This window comes from Daphnia magna, linkage group LG2 (assembly GCF_020631705.1).
Source record: "Daphnia magna isolate NIES linkage group LG2, ASM2063170v1.1, whole genome shotgun sequence".
Classification (NCBI taxonomy): Eukaryota; Metazoa; Arthropoda; class Branchiopoda; order Diplostraca; family Daphniidae; genus Daphnia; species Daphnia magna.
The window spans coordinates 7,069,732-7,087,471 of record NC_059183.1 but is presented as its reverse complement, the minus strand read 5'-3'; the positions used below and the strand labels follow the sequence as shown (position 1 = coordinate 7,087,471).

The 17,740-nt window shown below is 39.1% G+C and overlaps 2 protein-coding genes, 2 long non-coding RNA genes and 1 pseudogene across 10 annotated transcripts; 1 reads left to right on the top strand and 4 right to left on the bottom strand.

Moving 5' to 3' along the window:
• Window positions 1-3,206: 3,206 nt before the first annotated feature.
• Window positions 3,207-6,442, bottom strand: LOC116927847 (annotated as a pseudogene).
• A 21-nt stretch (window positions 6,443-6,463) lies between these two features.
• LOC116927849 lies at window positions 6,464-8,464 on the top strand. Of its 7 annotated transcripts, none has more exons than XR_004396809.2 (8): window positions 6,464-6,726; window positions 6,800-6,929; window positions 6,990-7,152; window positions 7,231-7,277; window positions 7,336-7,543; window positions 7,627-7,696; window positions 7,767-7,847; window positions 7,919-8,464. It is a non-coding gene; the product is annotated as an uncharacterized LOC116927849 (long non-coding RNA). The 7 variants fall into 7 exon arrangements; XR_004396810.2 differs by having other exon boundaries at window positions 6,465-6,726; window positions 7,627-7,676; XR_004396807.2 differs by having other exon boundaries at window positions 6,464-6,684; window positions 6,750-6,929; window positions 7,627-7,847.
• LOC116927846 (glycine-rich cell wall structural protein) lies at window positions 8,461-9,267 on the bottom strand. Its single transcript, XM_032934890.1, has 2 exons — window positions 9,119-9,267; window positions 8,461-8,997 (listed from the first exon to the last, which is right to left on the bottom strand). Exons 1-2 carry the CDS (start codon window positions 9,224-9,226, stop codon window positions 8,617-8,619), a joined length of 489 nt encoding a protein of 162 aa, XP_032790781.1. The 5' UTR covers window positions 9,227-9,267; the 3' UTR covers window positions 8,461-8,616.
• A 969-nt stretch (window positions 9,268-10,236) lies between these two features.
• LOC116927850 lies at window positions 10,237-11,147 on the bottom strand. Its single transcript, XR_004396817.2, has 2 exons — window positions 11,024-11,147; window positions 10,237-10,851 (listed from the first exon to the last, which is right to left on the bottom strand). It is a non-coding gene; the product is annotated as an uncharacterized LOC116927850 (long non-coding RNA).
• Window positions 11,148-15,982: 4,835 nt separating this feature from the next.
• LOC116916526 (holotricin-3) lies at window positions 15,983-16,799 on the bottom strand. The gene is made up of 2 exons (XM_032921780.2): window positions 16,651-16,799; window positions 15,983-16,539 (listed from the first exon to the last, which is right to left on the bottom strand). The coding sequence occupies exons 1-2, from the start codon at window positions 16,756-16,758 to the stop codon at window positions 16,150-16,152; spliced, it is 498 nt and encodes a 165-aa protein (XP_032777671.1). The 5' UTR covers window positions 16,759-16,799; the 3' UTR covers window positions 15,983-16,149.
• Between the last annotated feature and the right edge of the window lie 941 nt (window positions 16,800-17,740).

Sequence of the window (17,740 nt, the reverse complement as noted above, 5' to 3'; positions counted from 1 at the left end):
GAAAAACCATAGTCCATTTCTGGATCTGAACAATCTGAGCAATATGACTCGGTTTCAGAAAAATCATATTCCATTTCAGGATCTGGATAATCTGAGCAATATGACTCGGTTTCAGAAAAATCATATTCCATTTCTGGATCGTCGTCGAACTTTTTGTACTCTTGAGATACGCTGGGTTCACTGTAGTAAGATGAACAGTCCACCATAACACTAAACTTCTTCCAGTTTAAATAACAAATCCAAATAAAGAAGCTTAAAATGGTCAATCCTAGGATGTATTCCATTTTGAAGATTTCTATTTGGTGTTGGTTAGCAAAATGTATTTCTAGCTGAATTTGGACGTTTTCTTATAGGATTACAAGTGCTGATAACTCGATAGCAAACTTCTCATTTCTCGAATAAATGCTAGTTTGCAAAAGATACCTTTTGTTAACTTTAGCTTCTTGTTGCATGTCGATTCGTGACACATATTTCACACATATTTCAAGTGAAAAAACATGCGAAAAATTTAGTTTGTATCAATTTCTTTGACAATTGAAATGTCGAATCGAACTCAACACGGAATTCATGAGCGAGCTCAAACGGTCGAGCTCAAACTGCAGTTATTCCTCTTGTTTTCCTTATGGGACTACGGGGTTGTCAGTTTTTGAAATATATATAGAAAATTTGCAGACGAATTTTTGTTATTTATTAATTTTGAATTTGTGCTTCCAGTTTTATTTGAAGGTAACGACATTTAATTTGGTTTTGTTTGTGAAAATGGAGAATGCCGAAGAAGATGGAGATAATGTTTCTAAGAGTCTTGCTGAAAAAGATTTAAATAAACCAATGCAATTGTGTTTCGGTGCTTTCCACGAAAGACAAATACCCATCGTTAAAGGGCAAATGTCGTATTTAACGAGAACAATAAAGATTAAGGCAATGAAAGGTTTGGTAAATATTTGTTAGTTATGTTACATTTCTATGTCTTAAGTTACTTATTAGAGTTACTGTTCATTTGCACTGTTACCTCTCCATTGTCTTAGGCACAGGAACTGAGTACTAGAGCAAAAGTAAAAACCATTTTGTGCATTGTTTCCTCAAACATAAAGACAATATCCAATTTTATAACCCGCATACCAAAGGAATACAAAACTGCACTGAGCACTAAGGGAAGTTCAATGAGGAAATGAATCAACGCTTCCAGTATAATGCTTTTTCACAAATAAAATACCATCCCAATTGGTCTTTATAAAGACAAAACGAACAACGTGAAAAAAGTGCACAGTTGCTTAAGTGTCAACGACAGATCTAAGTGGCAAGCTGCGTTTATGGGTTTAGCCCCTCAATTGGTATCGCCGACGACATGTTTGACAATCGGTTGCTATGTAATTGTGTTGAACCATCGCAGAACGTTAGTCGACTTCGAACTGCTAGGACCCTCCATTACAAGCTGGAAAACCGGAGCAAGGGTAGAGGAGAGTGGGGGCAATTGAGACACAGGGAAATTGAAACAAAAATTGTTTCTCTCGCCGTATAAGAGGAATTTTCTTGAAAAAATTAGGGTTAATAGAATGAGGGGGTTTACAAGTTTAGAAAAATTTACGAGTTTTTTTATTAAAAACTTTTTAAGATATCTCGAAAAAACTGTTTTTTGTTCTTCGTGGGTAAATTTGCGTTTTCAATTTTTTTGTTTTAACCCCTAAAACGCTACATTTTAGTAATAAAATTAGTTTCAGATGATTTGCAATTCATTTTTCTACAATTTAATGCCTTTAAATTTTTCCCTGCACTCTTAAATAATTTTAAATAATTAAATGTAACGATGACCCTATTGCAGGGCAATTGAAACACTTTGTTTATATTCACGGGTTGCATTTTTTTTGCAAGTATTTGATGTAATTCATTTAAACAAATGTAAATCATCATGTTAACACAACTACAATACTTGTATTTCCTGTTTGGGATTTATTTAAAAAAGCATGTTGCTTAATGGTTTTTTTTTTTAATTTAATTATTTAAATATTTTAAACTAAATTACGATCTACTTTAAGCATATTTTAAAAATCTGTATATCGCATTGTACCTAATGGTAAAATTTGATCACACTAGCAGTTGTGGCTGCTGAGATATCGTGATTTTCATTTTATGTGGGTATGAAGAAGCTTCCTTATGGGAAAACCCACGTTGCAATTGCGTCGACACACCGTTTCAATTGCCCTGCTACCATGGCAATTGAAACACTCGAAGCGACCTCAGTTTTTTACAATTTACTACTATTAAAATTAATCTTTTCTCATAAAAAAAAATATCGTTTAGTAGCTGAGATAATAGGCTACAATTTTATATAATTTTTATATTAAACTTTTTAGTTTTTTTTTCAAGAAATACAAAAAACCAAAAAGTGTATCAATTGCCCCCACTCTCCCCTACAGACAACAACTATGTCCGCGAGAGTTACAGTTTCGCCGACGAGATATGTGTGAGTTAGCAAAATTTTGTTCAGGATTTCTAGATAATGTTGGATCTCTTGACGAGCGCGGTTTCGCACCGGCTTGGCGTTAAAAGAGGCATCTAGGAAAACTAAAACAGCAGGCAGTAGTTCATGTTCCGCTAGATTGATCCACTGAAGAATTTGAGCCTCCTCGAACAAACTGTTTCCTTTCAAAGATTTGGGAGCCAAATAAACGGATACCGCGGCGAGCCCCGATACATGGACATCTCCGGCAGACAATGCAGGAAACTGTTAAATATATATTTTCATTTGATTGATGATCCAAACTAGACAAAGGATGAAAGTTACCTTATATGAGATGAATGTTGATGATGGCAAGTCCAGTACTTCCGTTACCACGTTCCATTTCGTGTTGGCATACTGAGAAGCAATTAAGGCAATGTTCGTACGAACACTTCCAGAAGTGGAGAATAATGTTGGTCCATCAACAGGTTCCGCCCTATCAGAAGGCACATTTTTTCTGTCATAACTCTGTTCATGTGAACTACTTCCAAAACTAGTTTTCACATGCAAACCAAATGGTAAGATAGGGAAAACTAGGTTACAAAAGGCTAACAACTCTCGTCTCCTTTGCAGGGCAACTACTGATCCACTTACCATAAAACAATATGTCAATGAGCAACATAGCAATGACATCATAGCTGCAAGCAGATTAACTGATGGCAATTTGTCAAGCAACATTCAAAGAAGAAAAGAACATTTAACGTGTTACAAATACAAACTGGGTGTGAATGTATTTGGTAAAAGGGTCATGCTTTAGGTCGGCATCTTTAATTACTTAAGAATCAACCAACCCGAGTTTGGCTGTAGACGCAGCAATTTCAGACACGAGTCCGAGTTTCGATTGGGCAAACACTGTAGCTTTCTTCATAGCTTCAGCCAGACCGGCAGGGTTGTTTCCAGTTGCTTGGGCGGATCCAGCACTACCACCACCTTTTCCGTCGAGGAGACCACTGATATCGGCAACCCATTCGTTAGCTTTGAGACCCCGATCGTTCGCACCCTAAATCACCAATAAGACATATTTGACTCATTAAGATTATACACTGTCATCAATACCTTTGGAGCAGCGGCCAGCACTACAACTTTGTTTGCTTCAGCGTCCACGCTGAAAAATATAGCAGCAGTTTCCGGCGATAAAGATTCCACTTGCTTCAACGCACCATCAAGAGCCTATGAAAGAACGACGTTGTTTACGGGACATCTCAATGGTAGGAAAATTATTTTACCTTGCTGTTGGAGAAGGCGTTGAATTCGTGTACAATGTAAGGAGTATTGACACGTTCTCCTATCAATTTCTTGGCAGCGTCGGCAACGCCGTTTACGACAGCAGCTTTGATAGCACGTTCAACAAACATCATCGGCACGCTTTTTCAAACCCTTCAACAAGTTACGGAGGTCCAGTATGCGATGTTGGCTTGAGATACATCGTCGGACAGATCTACAATGATGCGAGAAAGCTCCTTAACTGTTAGAGTTTTGTCTTTCTGACTGACGAAGGCATCGACTTTTTCCGACAAAGCGTCGACTTCCTTTTGGAGAAGTTCGGCTTTCTTCAATGCCTATGGAGCAACGTATGCTATTATCAATTACAACACAACTTGTTCTTAACGCCATTACTTTGGACGCTTCTGGGCCAGTAATGGCCACAATACGACGGATTCCTTTAGCAATAGCTTCCTCCGAAGAGATAACGAAATCACCAATACGTCCCGACCGCTTCACGTGTCTGAATAAAAAATATCAGTCATCAGACGTTTTGATAACCAACATCCACAGTCAAGAACTTATGTTCCACCGCAAAACTCGATGGATGTGGAATTGCCAGCCGGATTTGATGGATTTGCTTCAAGCTGTTCAACAGGTATTCCAATTGAAACAACGCGTACTGGGTCGGGGTAGGTTTCTTCGAATACTGCACGAAGTCCTTGAACAGCTTTGGCGACAACCAAAGCCGATTCCTTTGCGTACACTTCCTCATTCTTACTGATCATTTCGTTTGCAATACGCTCGGTCTGCTTAACTTGCTCTGAGGTCATTGCGGCCTAGGTTTAAAAAGAACGAAATTGTTTTATTTTATTAGCATGAAGTAAAGCATCTGTTAATACCTTGTTGGTAAAATCAAACCGCATTCTGTCAGGAGCCACGAGAGATCCTCGCTGATCAGCTTCCATACCGACAACTTGCCTCAAGGCGTAGTTCAAAACGTGGGTTCCCATGTGATTACTCATGATCAATCGTCTTCTAGACTGATCAATACTTAGCTTTACCTCGTCACCAACACGTAGAGTACCTTCAACGTTGCCCAAATGGATAACATATCCACCTCGGACTTGTACATTCTTGACAGTGAACTCGGTTCCCTATTTAAATGTACAAGATTATCGGTTGCCATAGCTAGGTGTTTGGCAGCTCACGCACCTCACCGTCGACTTTGGTTATGAAACCCTTATCATAAGCTTGCCCCCCAGACTCGGCGTAAAAAGATGTTCTATCCAAAAGAATTCCGCATTCTACACCACTCGACACCTCTTCTTGGAAAGCCTTCTGAAAGCGGATCGCGATAACCTTGCTGGTGCATACATCAAACTCTGTTGAATAATATAATTAAAAACTGATATATTCCCTAACCATTAGAATGAATTACCATATGGGCTATCGATCGCATCGGAAACCGCCTTATAATTGTACTTAAAAGAATCGTCGGTAGGGGGGACTCCTTTATTTTGTAGTTCGGTGATGGCGTGGACGTCGAATGCGATGGTGTCGTCAACACCTGAACCCTTTCCTTGAGACAGCAGCTACAGGATAACACGGACTTTAGTTTAACCAATAAATGTTAAATTTATGTATTACATACCTGCGCCTGCTTTTTGGCTTCTTCGTAAGCAGCCATATCAATAGATAAACCTTTCTCTTCGCTCATAAGTTGTGTCAAATCGACAGGTAAACCATACGTATCGTACAAACGCCATGCAACATCACCTGGAAGACATGAACATGAATTACAAAAAAAAAATAAAAAAACACGAGCTGGTTATATCAACCGCATGTTAGTACCCGGTAGGGTGGTTTGGCCATTGAGTTTGGAAATTGTTCGCTCTAGTAAATCTCGTCCTCGCGTGAGTGTTTTCAAAAATTGGGTCTCCTCATCGTTAATGATGTCTATCACAAGCTGAAGGTCACGGTTGACCTGAAAAAAGAAAAAAGAAAAAAAAAAAAAAAAAATTTCAAGCTTTCTAATTGACTATTCAATTGTTGGTTGTTGCCCCGGTCAACCTAGGGGGATTCCGATACCTGGAAAAGGGAAAATAAAAGGGTGATGTCAGGGCTATAACATTAAAATTTTGTGAAATAAGTTACCTGTTTGATAAGTGTGTTAATTTTTTTACAATGCCACAATAGATTACCTTCTTAATCAAAAAGTGTACTTCCCAACGTGGATGGAAAACGCAGCCAACACACTGAATGCAAATTTAAAGCTTTGGCTGAGTAACACTGTAAAAATTTTATACATTTCACTAATCCTAAATCAAATTCGTTAATTGGTAAGAAATTCATTAATATTACCTATCAAATAATAATATATTCTTACTTCTGTTCTAATGTCAAATTTGTTTCGTAGTTCTAAAAGAAATAAAATACAGCAAATTTTTTTTCACTAAAAAGTTTATTCTTTTGAAACATATATATAGATTTTAAAAATACAAACACAAATACAACTCACTTTAAAACCAAATCAAAAGAAAAAAACAAAAACAATAAACGTAAATAATGGCTGCGATAACTGGCAGCTAGACAATAAGTTTCATCTACTGAATAAGTGTCAGCTAGACGATAACTATCATTCACCTCTACAGAAAAAGTAGCGGTGCAGCTTTGCCAGCTTCGTCTAGGCGTGCGCGACCAACCTGACTTTATTATAATGAGGCCCGTTTATACAGCCATCTAGTAGTGGCGTGTTGATTTATTTCCAGTTTTCAATTGTCATTGCCATTGGTGAGCAACAAGTCATAGCCTCTTCTAATAACTAATTTAAAAAAAATTCAATTGCTGGAGATATACAAAAGTTATTACATTGCAGACAAAAAGTGAGCATTCGTGAAGTGCCCAATGCAACAGGAAACTAGTCGTGCTGAAAGGATAACTGCCTGAGGCTTACAACTTGTATAGCCTATACGTCGTTACAGGTGAGATAAAATACGAAGAAGACCATCCTTGTGAAAAATAAGGTATATTAAATATATGAATAAAGATTCTGGAAAGCGTTCATATCTGTGTCGTGCAAATGAAATTGACGCATAGCTTTCGAGCACGGTCGTATCCGGGAGATCGCTTGATCGTGGTTTGAATTGGTGTAAGTCAACGCTGATTTCGTGAGCTGATAGGCAGCATCATGTCACTCGTTTTCACTGTCACCAACAGGATTTTCAAGGTGCACAGTCGTTTTTGCTTCAAGCAAGGTTTCTAAGCTCATTTTTCTATGTTATTTAAGTGACTCCCTGGCAAAATAAGCCCTACATTTTCGTTGGGCTTAAAAAGTCTGACTCGACTTCGGTTTTATTTCATTTTTTGCTGAAATCCAAATACAGCAAGCTATGCAAGATTTCGATTTAAAGCTAAACGGGGATTAAGAAAATTGACTTCGTTTGATTCACGTGAGACTTATAGTTTTAGAGATATTAAAATTCAAAGTTGTTACGCTATTACAACTACTTTGATTTCGTTTTAACCAGAGAACTTGTTATAAAAACAGAGAACCAGAGGTTGCTTATCAAAAAAGGTGGGTCAAATGCCATTCTGTAATGTTTCAATCGAATACTAAAGTCAAGGATCAGTAGGCCTAAATCTAACAGAAACAAGTCTGAAGTTGAAGGCCAACTAAAGACCAAAACACCATTTGCATTTCTGGATCAGACCAACAATTCCTTAATCGAACATCGGTTTAGCAAGACTGTCATTATGAAAATCAGCCAAAGTTCAAAAGAAGTCAAACATCGTTAACACGGTAACAGTTTATTGGATCAAAAAATACAGTCATAAATGCAAGTAAGATGCAGTAAAACTATTCAGAAATGATTTAAACCACTTTGAAAAATTCTTATTAAATATTACCAAATTTCTCATTGTAGTGCAGTCTGCGGAGGACCGTTGCTTGTCGAAAAGAAAAGACTTTTGAAATGTATGAGCTGATCAACTACAGTACTTTGCGAGTCTTTTATATGAAATTAGGAGCGCTATTAAAGTGCATTTTGTTACGTGTTATTTTCAGAAGGTATGACAAAGAGGCCATCTGTGGCCAAGCACCTTGTTGACCTATATACAATAACCCGTTTCATTTGACAAACAATAAGTATTTTTCTGATCTGATATTATTTCTCGTCGTCTCTTCTAACATTCTACTCATTCACGCGAAATTTCTAGTTGCACGTGGCCCTGTTGTCAACGAGAAACAAACAGGATGCTGGCACGGTGTAAGTGACCTGCCCGACTTGCGAATGAAATGTAGCGTGATGCGTGTGGCACATGTGGTACGAAATCCGCGTCTGTCGCTACTGCGTCAGCATGCCACCGGTTGACACGTAAAATGTTCGAGATATTTCTAACAAACGAAAACAGTAAAACACACGGCGAAACGATGCTGTGGTCCCATCTTTACTCTATCATCACTGTTTGCCACAATCAGGTGTTTAAGAATTAATGGAAGATGTGATCCCTTTACATAAAATGCTTTAACCAATATGAAAAAATTAAAACTCATGAGATTTTAATAGCAGGTAATATGTATAAGTTTACGGTGCAAAAGATAAACAAACAATGACTGTTGAAATTCGATGCATACGGCTTGTGCAGGGTTTGTGTACGAGTTCAAAACCCCATCGTTTACGTGAAATGATTGAATACCGTGGAGTACCTTAAAAATTGTCATGTCTGTAATTTACGTGTACCCAATACAGCAATAGGAATAGCGCGGAAATACTTTATTGAATCAGAACAGATCACTCACAAAATCAATTTCAGCTTTTGTGAGCCTCGCAACAAAACGAATTGAACCACAACTCCAAGAAAACGATTAACAATAACAACAACGATCGTATGGAACTAAATGGAAAATAGTCTTCTTAGCCGTGATGACGACGGTATCCACCATAACCTCCATATCCACCATATCCTCCATGTCCGCCATAACCTCCGTATCCGCCGTAACCTCCATTTCCTCCATACCCCCAACCTCCACGGTGATGTTCAGCCGTTTCTAAGTCAGCAACCAGGGCGTCGTCTTCAACCGAACGACGTTTGCGGCCCCACCCGTATCCTCCGTATCCCCCTCGATGTTCTCCGCCATATCCTCCGTATCCTCCATATCCTCCATATCCTCCAGGCCGTCTTCCTCCGTATCCACCACGTCTGTGATGTTCGGCAGCGTCCAGATCAGCTACCTCGACGACTACATCAGCCTCATCAACGGCGGCGGCTAGTGCCATTAGACACGCTAATGCGATCTAATTATTTTGGTTCAAATAATAGCGTTTTTAATTGAAAATACCTTATACCTATATCTTCAGGCAAAAACCTTAAACTACGTTCAATTTACTATTCAAATGAGACAAAATGATTTCTTACCACGACTTTCATGGTGCTGCGTATTGTGAAACTGTTGCTCTCGACGGCTAGAAAAACTGATGTCCATCCAGCCCTGTTGGTGTCCCTTTTATACTGATTCACCGTCATGGTTGTTGCTTCTATTCTGCCTGTAAGTTAGATCGCATCCACCTAGTCTATAGTTATACAATTTTCAAAACCTTGAAGCCAAATTTAGAGGACAAACATGAAAATTCCCTCTTCTCTCTAAAACATTGACGCCTGTCTTCCTTTTCGACCATGGAAAAAATAAACAAGGGTAACTGTCTGCTACATATTCTTTCTCAGACAATGCTGGAATATACCCCAAACAGATTGGAAAAATGAAATTTAAAGGCTGAAAATAGATTAGGGAGTAGGCTATAGTAGGGCTGGAAACTGAGCGGATACGATGTGAACTCAACTAAAACTGATACAAATCCTGCGAAAAGTATACTATAACCGACGGTAAATAACCGGTTGAACGTAAGGTGAACAAAAAGATATCCCTTCAAAAATATTACGTATGAAATATGAATAATTATTCCAGATAGCTCTCTTCTATGTCTGGCAAAAGAAATTTACGTCTATATATCATTTGAAACGATTCAGCTCATTTATTATTGGGAAGATTATTTGCCAGTGTTTATTATACTTTCGTGCCAAAGGCATCATTTTGAATTTTGTTATCGTTGCAACCATCAAGGTTTTCAAGGTGAGCTTTAGTTCTTGGAAAACTTTCTGAATTTATTTCTACCATCAGTTGGATGTTCATTTATTATGCAAACAATATAAAAATGGGTGTGATAGCAGAACCATGTAAACCGCAATCGTGTGTAATAATTTATGCTCGAATTAGTGTTATTCAGAATTTGGTGTTAGGTTCACAAACCATATTTGCAATTTTCATTTCTTGCACATTTGTGTGCAAAGAAACGCTTCGAGGACTAGATGGCATGCCTTTTATTTATTTATTTTTTGGTTTTCGCGCTTTAATAGCCAGAAGCTACCAAGTTGCAAGCTCAATTGAACTCACGTTTTATCATATTTATGAACAAAGAAAGATGATAATATTCGTATCGTCTACAGCTCAAAAAGACTTACTATTGAACAAAATGCCGTATTTTTTTATCAATTTATTTCACAGGAGTGCAGAATGTCATGATTACTGAACAGAGTTAACATACTGAACGTAACTCATTTTCATAATATTCCCTATTTAAGCGACCCCAACCATATCCTCCATAAGGACGATAGTTGCTGGGACTGTATAGTTACCATAGCCACTGGATACCCACCGTAGCTACTGCATCCGCCATATTGCCACCGTAGCCAACGTATCCTTCATTACGATGTTCAGTGGTTTTCTGGTCTACAACGACGTCGTCTTTGACAGAGCGGCCTTTACGATTACTGCTCGTGCATCCTTTTTATCCACTGTATTCTCCGCGGCCAACATATCCAGTGTGTCCTCGGTTTTCAGTGTTCTCGATTCTCAACAATCGACAAGTCCACTCCATCCGAGCCGCGTTTTCGGCCAAATGCTCCATGTTGGTCGTATCCACCATGTCCCCCATATCAGCCGTGTCCACTAGGACGCCTTCCGTATCCACTAGATTCGCTTTGTCCACCGTTTCCTCTATGGTGTTCCGCAGCGGCCAGGTCTGCAATCTGACGGGAGGTTTAGCCTCTTCTTCTGCTGCGCATAGCGCCAACAAGCATCAGGTCAATGCGATCTTTGAAATGGTTGAATCATATGCATCGTTCATTTCAAATGAAAGGGAAAATGAAATAAATCATATTATTTTGTAGGATCTGGGCAAAGACATGCACACCTTGCTTCAAAATTATGTTTTACTGTTACCGTTTTGATACACGTAACATATGAAATAAGATTTTACAACGTACTTTATGGTTGTAAAGTCTTCTTGTGTTGTTCGCTGAGTGAGAGAAGAATTGTTGTCCATGGAACCCTGTCACCTGTCAGTGCCTTTACACGAATTCACCGTCACGGCAAATGCGCCTTCCCCTGCTATACAAATGGGTTCAGCAAAAATTACTAAGACCTCGAAACACAAAACATGATAAGGATGAATGCATGCGGTAAGGCCTACGAATAACAAAGCGGGAATCCTGTGTTCAAAAGTCCCCGTGAGATGAAAGTAACTTTCTGGAAGCGTCCATCCATGTGTGTAAAAAAAAAATTAAAAAAAAACAAATAATAACGTTTAGTTTTCGCGCCGCATTGCTCCGGTTCTTACAATGCAGTCATCGACCTAAAGTTGGTTTCCGTGTAAAACTCCGTGTAAAACGGTTTTGCGCTGCAGTTTGAGCTCTGCTCGCCATGATCTTGAAGACGCACAGTAGCTTGCCTTTTACTATTTCTTTTTTTATCAATTAGAACATTGGAAAACAAAAGTGTCCAACCGTAAGGATATAGGCCTACATAAACCTAAAAAAATTAAAAATAAAGAGCATGGAATTTTAACGTTTTTTGCTTTTTTTTTTTTTTTTTTTGCTTTTGTCGTCACGTGTTGGTGAGACCGACTTTGTATGAAGGAACGGATAATTATGTGATTTTTTTGGGGGGTGGGGGAGGGGTGTTGGGGGTAAAAAACCCAAGAGTTAGACTGCCTCCAAATTTATGGTTATACCATGGCAGATAGCTGAGAATTCGCCATCGTTTCAGGCGATACGAGCGTGGAAGTGAACAAAATCAAACCAAAATGTCCTTCAAAAAGGAATTCAATTTTCCCTTTTGCGAAATAAAAATAAGTCGCGTCTTCATTTGAAACACCATCGATAGAAAATAAAACGCGTCCCACAAATCGTGCTGCTGTACGCACGAAATGCGTAATTATGGGAGAATAGTTAAGTTGTAGGTTATAGCTGTACTAGAGAAATAATTTCTAGTTTTATTCAGGTAAATAAAAAAATTTGAAGAATTCAAACGGCAACATTGGGTCCAATTCGAAAGGCGTTGTTTACATGGTTCCGGGTGATTTCACATTGGTTGACCATGAATCAATGTGAGTCATAACCGCAAAAGTATATGTCATGGTCATTGCGGCGATTTCTGGATTTCTGGAATATTCGTGACAGCGAAACAGACTGCATCTACTACAAGTTGCTGCTGGCCAACTTCAAGTAATGATCATAAATTCCGGCCTTACCCTGTCCATGTTTCACTTTAGCTTCTGTCGAAGTTGCTGACTCCATCCTGCCCAAACAAATCCAAAACTGATTCATAATACTGTTGAATCCGAGGAAGCTGCCAAACTCCGCAAATTTCATGACTGCTAGAATTTCACGAGAATCAGAAAAAGAAGATAATTTCTGGAATAAATTCACCTACACTTGCAACTTCCCTTCCCTCCCCATACGAAAGGAAATCCATGAAAAGAACGGTACTGAAATTGGATGACGTACGACATTGTTAAACCTTGACATTTTCCCTTTCGATCTGACTAAAGGCAACAGACGTGATGGCAAAGGAAAGCGAGGAGGCTATTCTAGACGCAGTTGCTGATTTTGGTTTGAAGAGAATCGACATCGACGCTAACCAGTTGAATAATGGAGGATTCCCAGACCCTTCTTCCATACCAAATGGAGAACGAAAATGTAGGTGATAAATGAATAATTGACTTTATATTTAGAATTTAAAGGAGTGAGAACTTATGAAACTAACGAAAACTTACGAAAAAATTCATGTGATAATCAATGCTGGAATAAATTTATTGAATAATTTCAAACAAATTCCTTTTTTTTTTTTTTAACTTCTATTGGGAGAAGGTCCTCCATATCCAACACCATAACCATAACCACCAAAATATACCCCGCGACCAGCTCCTCCTCGAGTATCGAAACCATCACCATAAGCTACGGGGTAATACACCTGCGAAAAACCAATTCTATCAAAGTCATTTGAATCATCACCATTGCTTTCGTAGTTTCCACTGAAATCTGTATCAGTTTTCGGAACTGGTTGGGGTTCATTAGACGAGATGAGGTTTCTACCATATCCGTATCTGTTACGGCCTATACCAAACAATAACATTCAACAGGAGCAACAATCGCTTAAGCCAAACTGTTGAGCCCGTTTTTAGTTCAATACTGACGTAGCCATCTTAGACCTATCATTAATGGCTTCGTTACGGGCAGCAAGGGCGTCTTCATCGTCGGTTTGGTAGACGTTATTGTCGACCGCGTTGACATCCGCATCAGTTTTGTGAACGATTGAACTAGGTTCATTCGCTTCCAATGGTTTGCAAATAAAGCAAACCCGTTTTTTTTGGGGGTGGGTTAGTTTGCCGATAAATGGTTTCCACGCAATAAAAATAAAAAATAAGATAAACTCTTATATAGTTCCCCGATTCGCGTAAAACTTCTGAGTTGACTCCATCCTTTTCAATACTTGCAGCTCCCGCCAGTGCCAACAAGCAGGCTAGAGCAATCTGATTCAATTATCACACATGAAGCAACAAAATTATTCAGAAATAATTTAAACCATTGTGAAAAATTCCAATGGAACCGAAAATATACCAAGATTCTCATTGTAGTGCAGTCAACGAAGGACCGTTGCTTGTCGAAAATAAAAATATTTTGAAACGTCTATGCTGATCAACTACAGTATACTTTTCAATGGTGGTTACACCTTTTGAAAAGTATACTTTTCTATTACGTTCATTAACGTAATAATGTGATTATAATGGTTTATAATCACGCCTTGTAACTATTTCTCTATCAGATAAATAGGTTCCAAGCGGGTAGTTCGCGCCCCGAACACCCTGGGTAGTTCGCGCCCCGAACACCCTGGGTAGTTCGCGCCCCGAACACCTTTTCCCTAGCAAATGGATGGCCAATTAAGCACGTGAAGCGGGTTATTTGTTCCCTAATAGTAAGCCTTAGATACGTAATTGGGTGGTGGGAGGGAAATTACGTGTTTTCTGAGCTAGGCTTCGCTTGTGAATGTTCGTCTGTAGCAGTGTCTGTACACTGCTGCCGGATAATCAAATACTTCGTATTGATTATCGAATGGTTTACAAACCATTCACTCCATGGAAAAGTGTTAACTTTTCAATGGTGGTTACACCTTTTGAAAAGTATACTTTTCTATTACGTTCACTAACGTAATAATGTGATTATAATGCTTTATAATCACGCCTTGTAACTATTTCTCTATCAGATAAATAGGTTCCAAGCGGGTAGTTCGCGTCCCGAACACCCTGAATTAAAAGTGGCAAACTAAGGAACCCTTTTTGTTTTTGTTTGAGCCCATGACTATAAACATTCGGCTTAGTTCCTGACTGTTAACAGGCAACTGTGTTGGAGCTCATGACTTCCCACATGCAGCTCAGTTCCTGACTGTCAACAGGCAACTGTGTTTGAACTCATGACTTTGAACATACAACTTCGCTCATGACTATAAACATGCAGCTTAGCTCATGACTATAAACATGCAGCTGTTCAACAATTCACCAACGACGTGCAGTTCAATTTTTCCTCAATTAACGAACCAGTTCTTAAAGGGCATTTAGTTCAAAACTATACACATTCGATTGGTTGGTTGGTTTGTGGCTAATTAGTTTGTAAAAGGCTCATGACTTTCATGCAGCCAGACTTTCATGCAGTCAGCGGTAAAACGTGGTGTTGGAAGTTTGACCGATTCTGACACACACACACGAACGTCATACACTCATACATGTGCATCCGAATTATTGTCCCGAGGTATTTTATCAAGCTTGTTGTACCTCTTTTAACTCGTTATTGCTGTCTGGGACACCTTCGGTGAATCCAAGTAGCTTTGCTCGGCATGCTGCTAAATCTTCTTTTGATAGTGTCTCCCAGTCGTCTTCGAAAAATGGTGTTGCCATTGTGACACTTGGTGGTGTTGATGATCCGCGTTGGGAATTGACTTAGAAAGTGTCACTAATTGGAAAACTATGAATTCTTCTATTCTTTATGGAAAAACTTCTTTGAGTTTCACGTGCAGAAAATTACGTGTTTTCTGAGCTAGGCTTTGCTTGTGAATGTTCGTCTGTAGCAGTGTCTGTACACTGCTGCCAGATAATCAAATACTTCGTATTGATTATCGAATGGTTTACGAACCATTCACTCCATAGAAAAGTGTTAACTTTGCGCGTCTTTTATACGAAACTCGGAGCGCTACGAAAGTGCTGTTTGTTACGCGTTATATTTTCAATAGGTATGACTAACTGGCCATCTGTGGCCAAGCAGCTTGTTGACCTCTTCAAATTAACCATTTTCATTTGAAAAAGAATTAGTTTTTTTTTTTCTTATTAGATATAATCTCTCCCTGTCTCTACTAACCATCTGCTTATTCAACTGCAATTTCTAGTGGCAGGTAGCCCTTTTGTCAACGTGAAACAAAAAGGATGTTGGCACGGTGCTAATGGCCTTGCCGACACGCAAGCGAAATGTAGCACAGTGCGTGTGGCGCAAGTGTGAACGAGATCCGCGACTGTCGCTACTGCGTTAGTATGCCACCCGTAAACTGTTCGAGATGTTTCTAACAAATAGTAACAGTAAAACACACGGTTGCCATGACTGCATCAATACTCTATGATCACTGTTTACCGAAATCAGGTATTTTGGAGTTAATAATGGAAGGTGGGATTCCTTATCAAACAATGTTTTAGCCAATCCGAAAACTGTTAAGCCCATGAGCTTATAATGGCAGATTATATGTAAGCTCGCCGTGCAAAAAAACAGACACTATCTGTTTGAATTCGATGCATACGGCTTGCCTACGAGTCCAAAACCGAATGGCTTATACGTAAAATGATGGAAAACCGTAAGAAATCGTCGTGTCTATAATTGCTACATGAACCCGATACAGCTATAGAATTAACGCGCTAATACTTTATTGAATCAGAACAGATGGTCACAAAATCAATTTCAGCTTTTGTGATTTTTGGAAGAGCCTCGCAACATAACGAATTGAACCACTACACCAAGAAAACGGTTAACAATAACAACAACGATCGTATGGAACTAAATGGAAAATATTCTTCTTAGCCGTGATGACGACGGTATCCACCATAACCTCCATATCCACCATATCCTCCATGTCCGCCATAACCTCCGTATCCGCCGTAACCTCCACGTCCTCCATACCCCCAACCTCCACGATGATGTTCAGCCGTTTCTAAGTCAGCAACCAGGGCGTCGTCTTCAACCGAACGACGTTTTCGGCCCCAGCCATATCCTCCGTATCCCCCTCGATGTCCTCCGCCATATCCTCCATATCCTCCGGATCCTCCATATCCTCCATATCCTCCAGGCCGTCCTCCTCCGTATCCACCACGTCTGTGATGTTCGGCAGCGTCCAGATCAGCAACCTCGACGACTACATCGGCCTCATCAACGGCGGCGGCTAGTGCCATTAAACACGCTAATACGATCTAATTATTTTGGTACAAATAATAGCGTTTTTAATTGAAAATACCTTATACCTATCTTCAGGCAAAACCACGTTCAATTTACTATTCAAATGATACAAAATGATTTCTTACCACGACTTTCATGGTGCTGCGTATTGTGAAACTGTTGCTCTCGACGGCTAGAAAAACTGATGTCCATCCAGCCCTGTTCGTGTCCCTTTTATACTGATTCACCGTCATGGTTGTTGCTTCCTATTCTGCCTGTAAGTTTGGCCGCATCCCTTTAATCTATAGTTATATAAGTTTGAAGACCTTGAAGCTAAATTTAGAGGACAAACACGAAAACCCCCTTTTCCCTTAAAAACATCACCGCCCATCTTACTGTTTAAAATTGTTTCTGGACGAAACAAAACCATTTCGACCACGAAAAATACAAACAAAATGCAATTTTGTTGCGAAACATTCTTGTATTGCAAAACAAGTCATAGCCTCTTCTAATAATTAATTAATAAAAAAATTCAATTGCTGGAGATATACAAAAGTAACTACATTGCAGACAAAAAGTTAGCATTCATGATGAAGTGCCCAATTCAACAGGAAACTAGCCGTGCTGAAAGGATAGCTGCCTGAGGCTTACAACTTGTATAGCCTATACGTCGTTACAGGTGAGATAAAAAACGAAGAAGACCATCCTTGTGAAAAATAACGTATATTAAATATATGAATAAAGATTCTGGAAAGCGTTCATATCTGTGTCGTGCAAATGAAATTGACGCATAGCTTTCGAGCACGGTCGTATTCGGGAGATCGTTTGCTCGTGGTTTGAATTGGTGTAAGTCAACGCTGATTTCGTGAGCTGATAGGCAGCATCATGTCACTCGTTTTCCCTGTCACCAAAAGGATTTTCAAGGTGCACAGTCATTTTTGCTTCAAGCAAGGTTTCTAAGCTCATTTTTCTATGTTATTTAAGTGACTCTTAAGCCTGGCAAAATAAGCCCTACATTTTCGTTGGGCTTAAAAAGTCTGACTCGACTTCGGTTTTATTTCATTTTTTGCTGAAATCCAAATACAGCAAGCTATGCAAGATTTCGATTTAAAGCTAAACGGGGATTAAGAAAATTGACTTTGTTTGATTCACGTGAGACTTATAGTTTTAGAGCTATTAAAATTCAAAGTTGTTACGCTACAACTACTTTGATTTCGTTAACTTCGAGAACTTGTT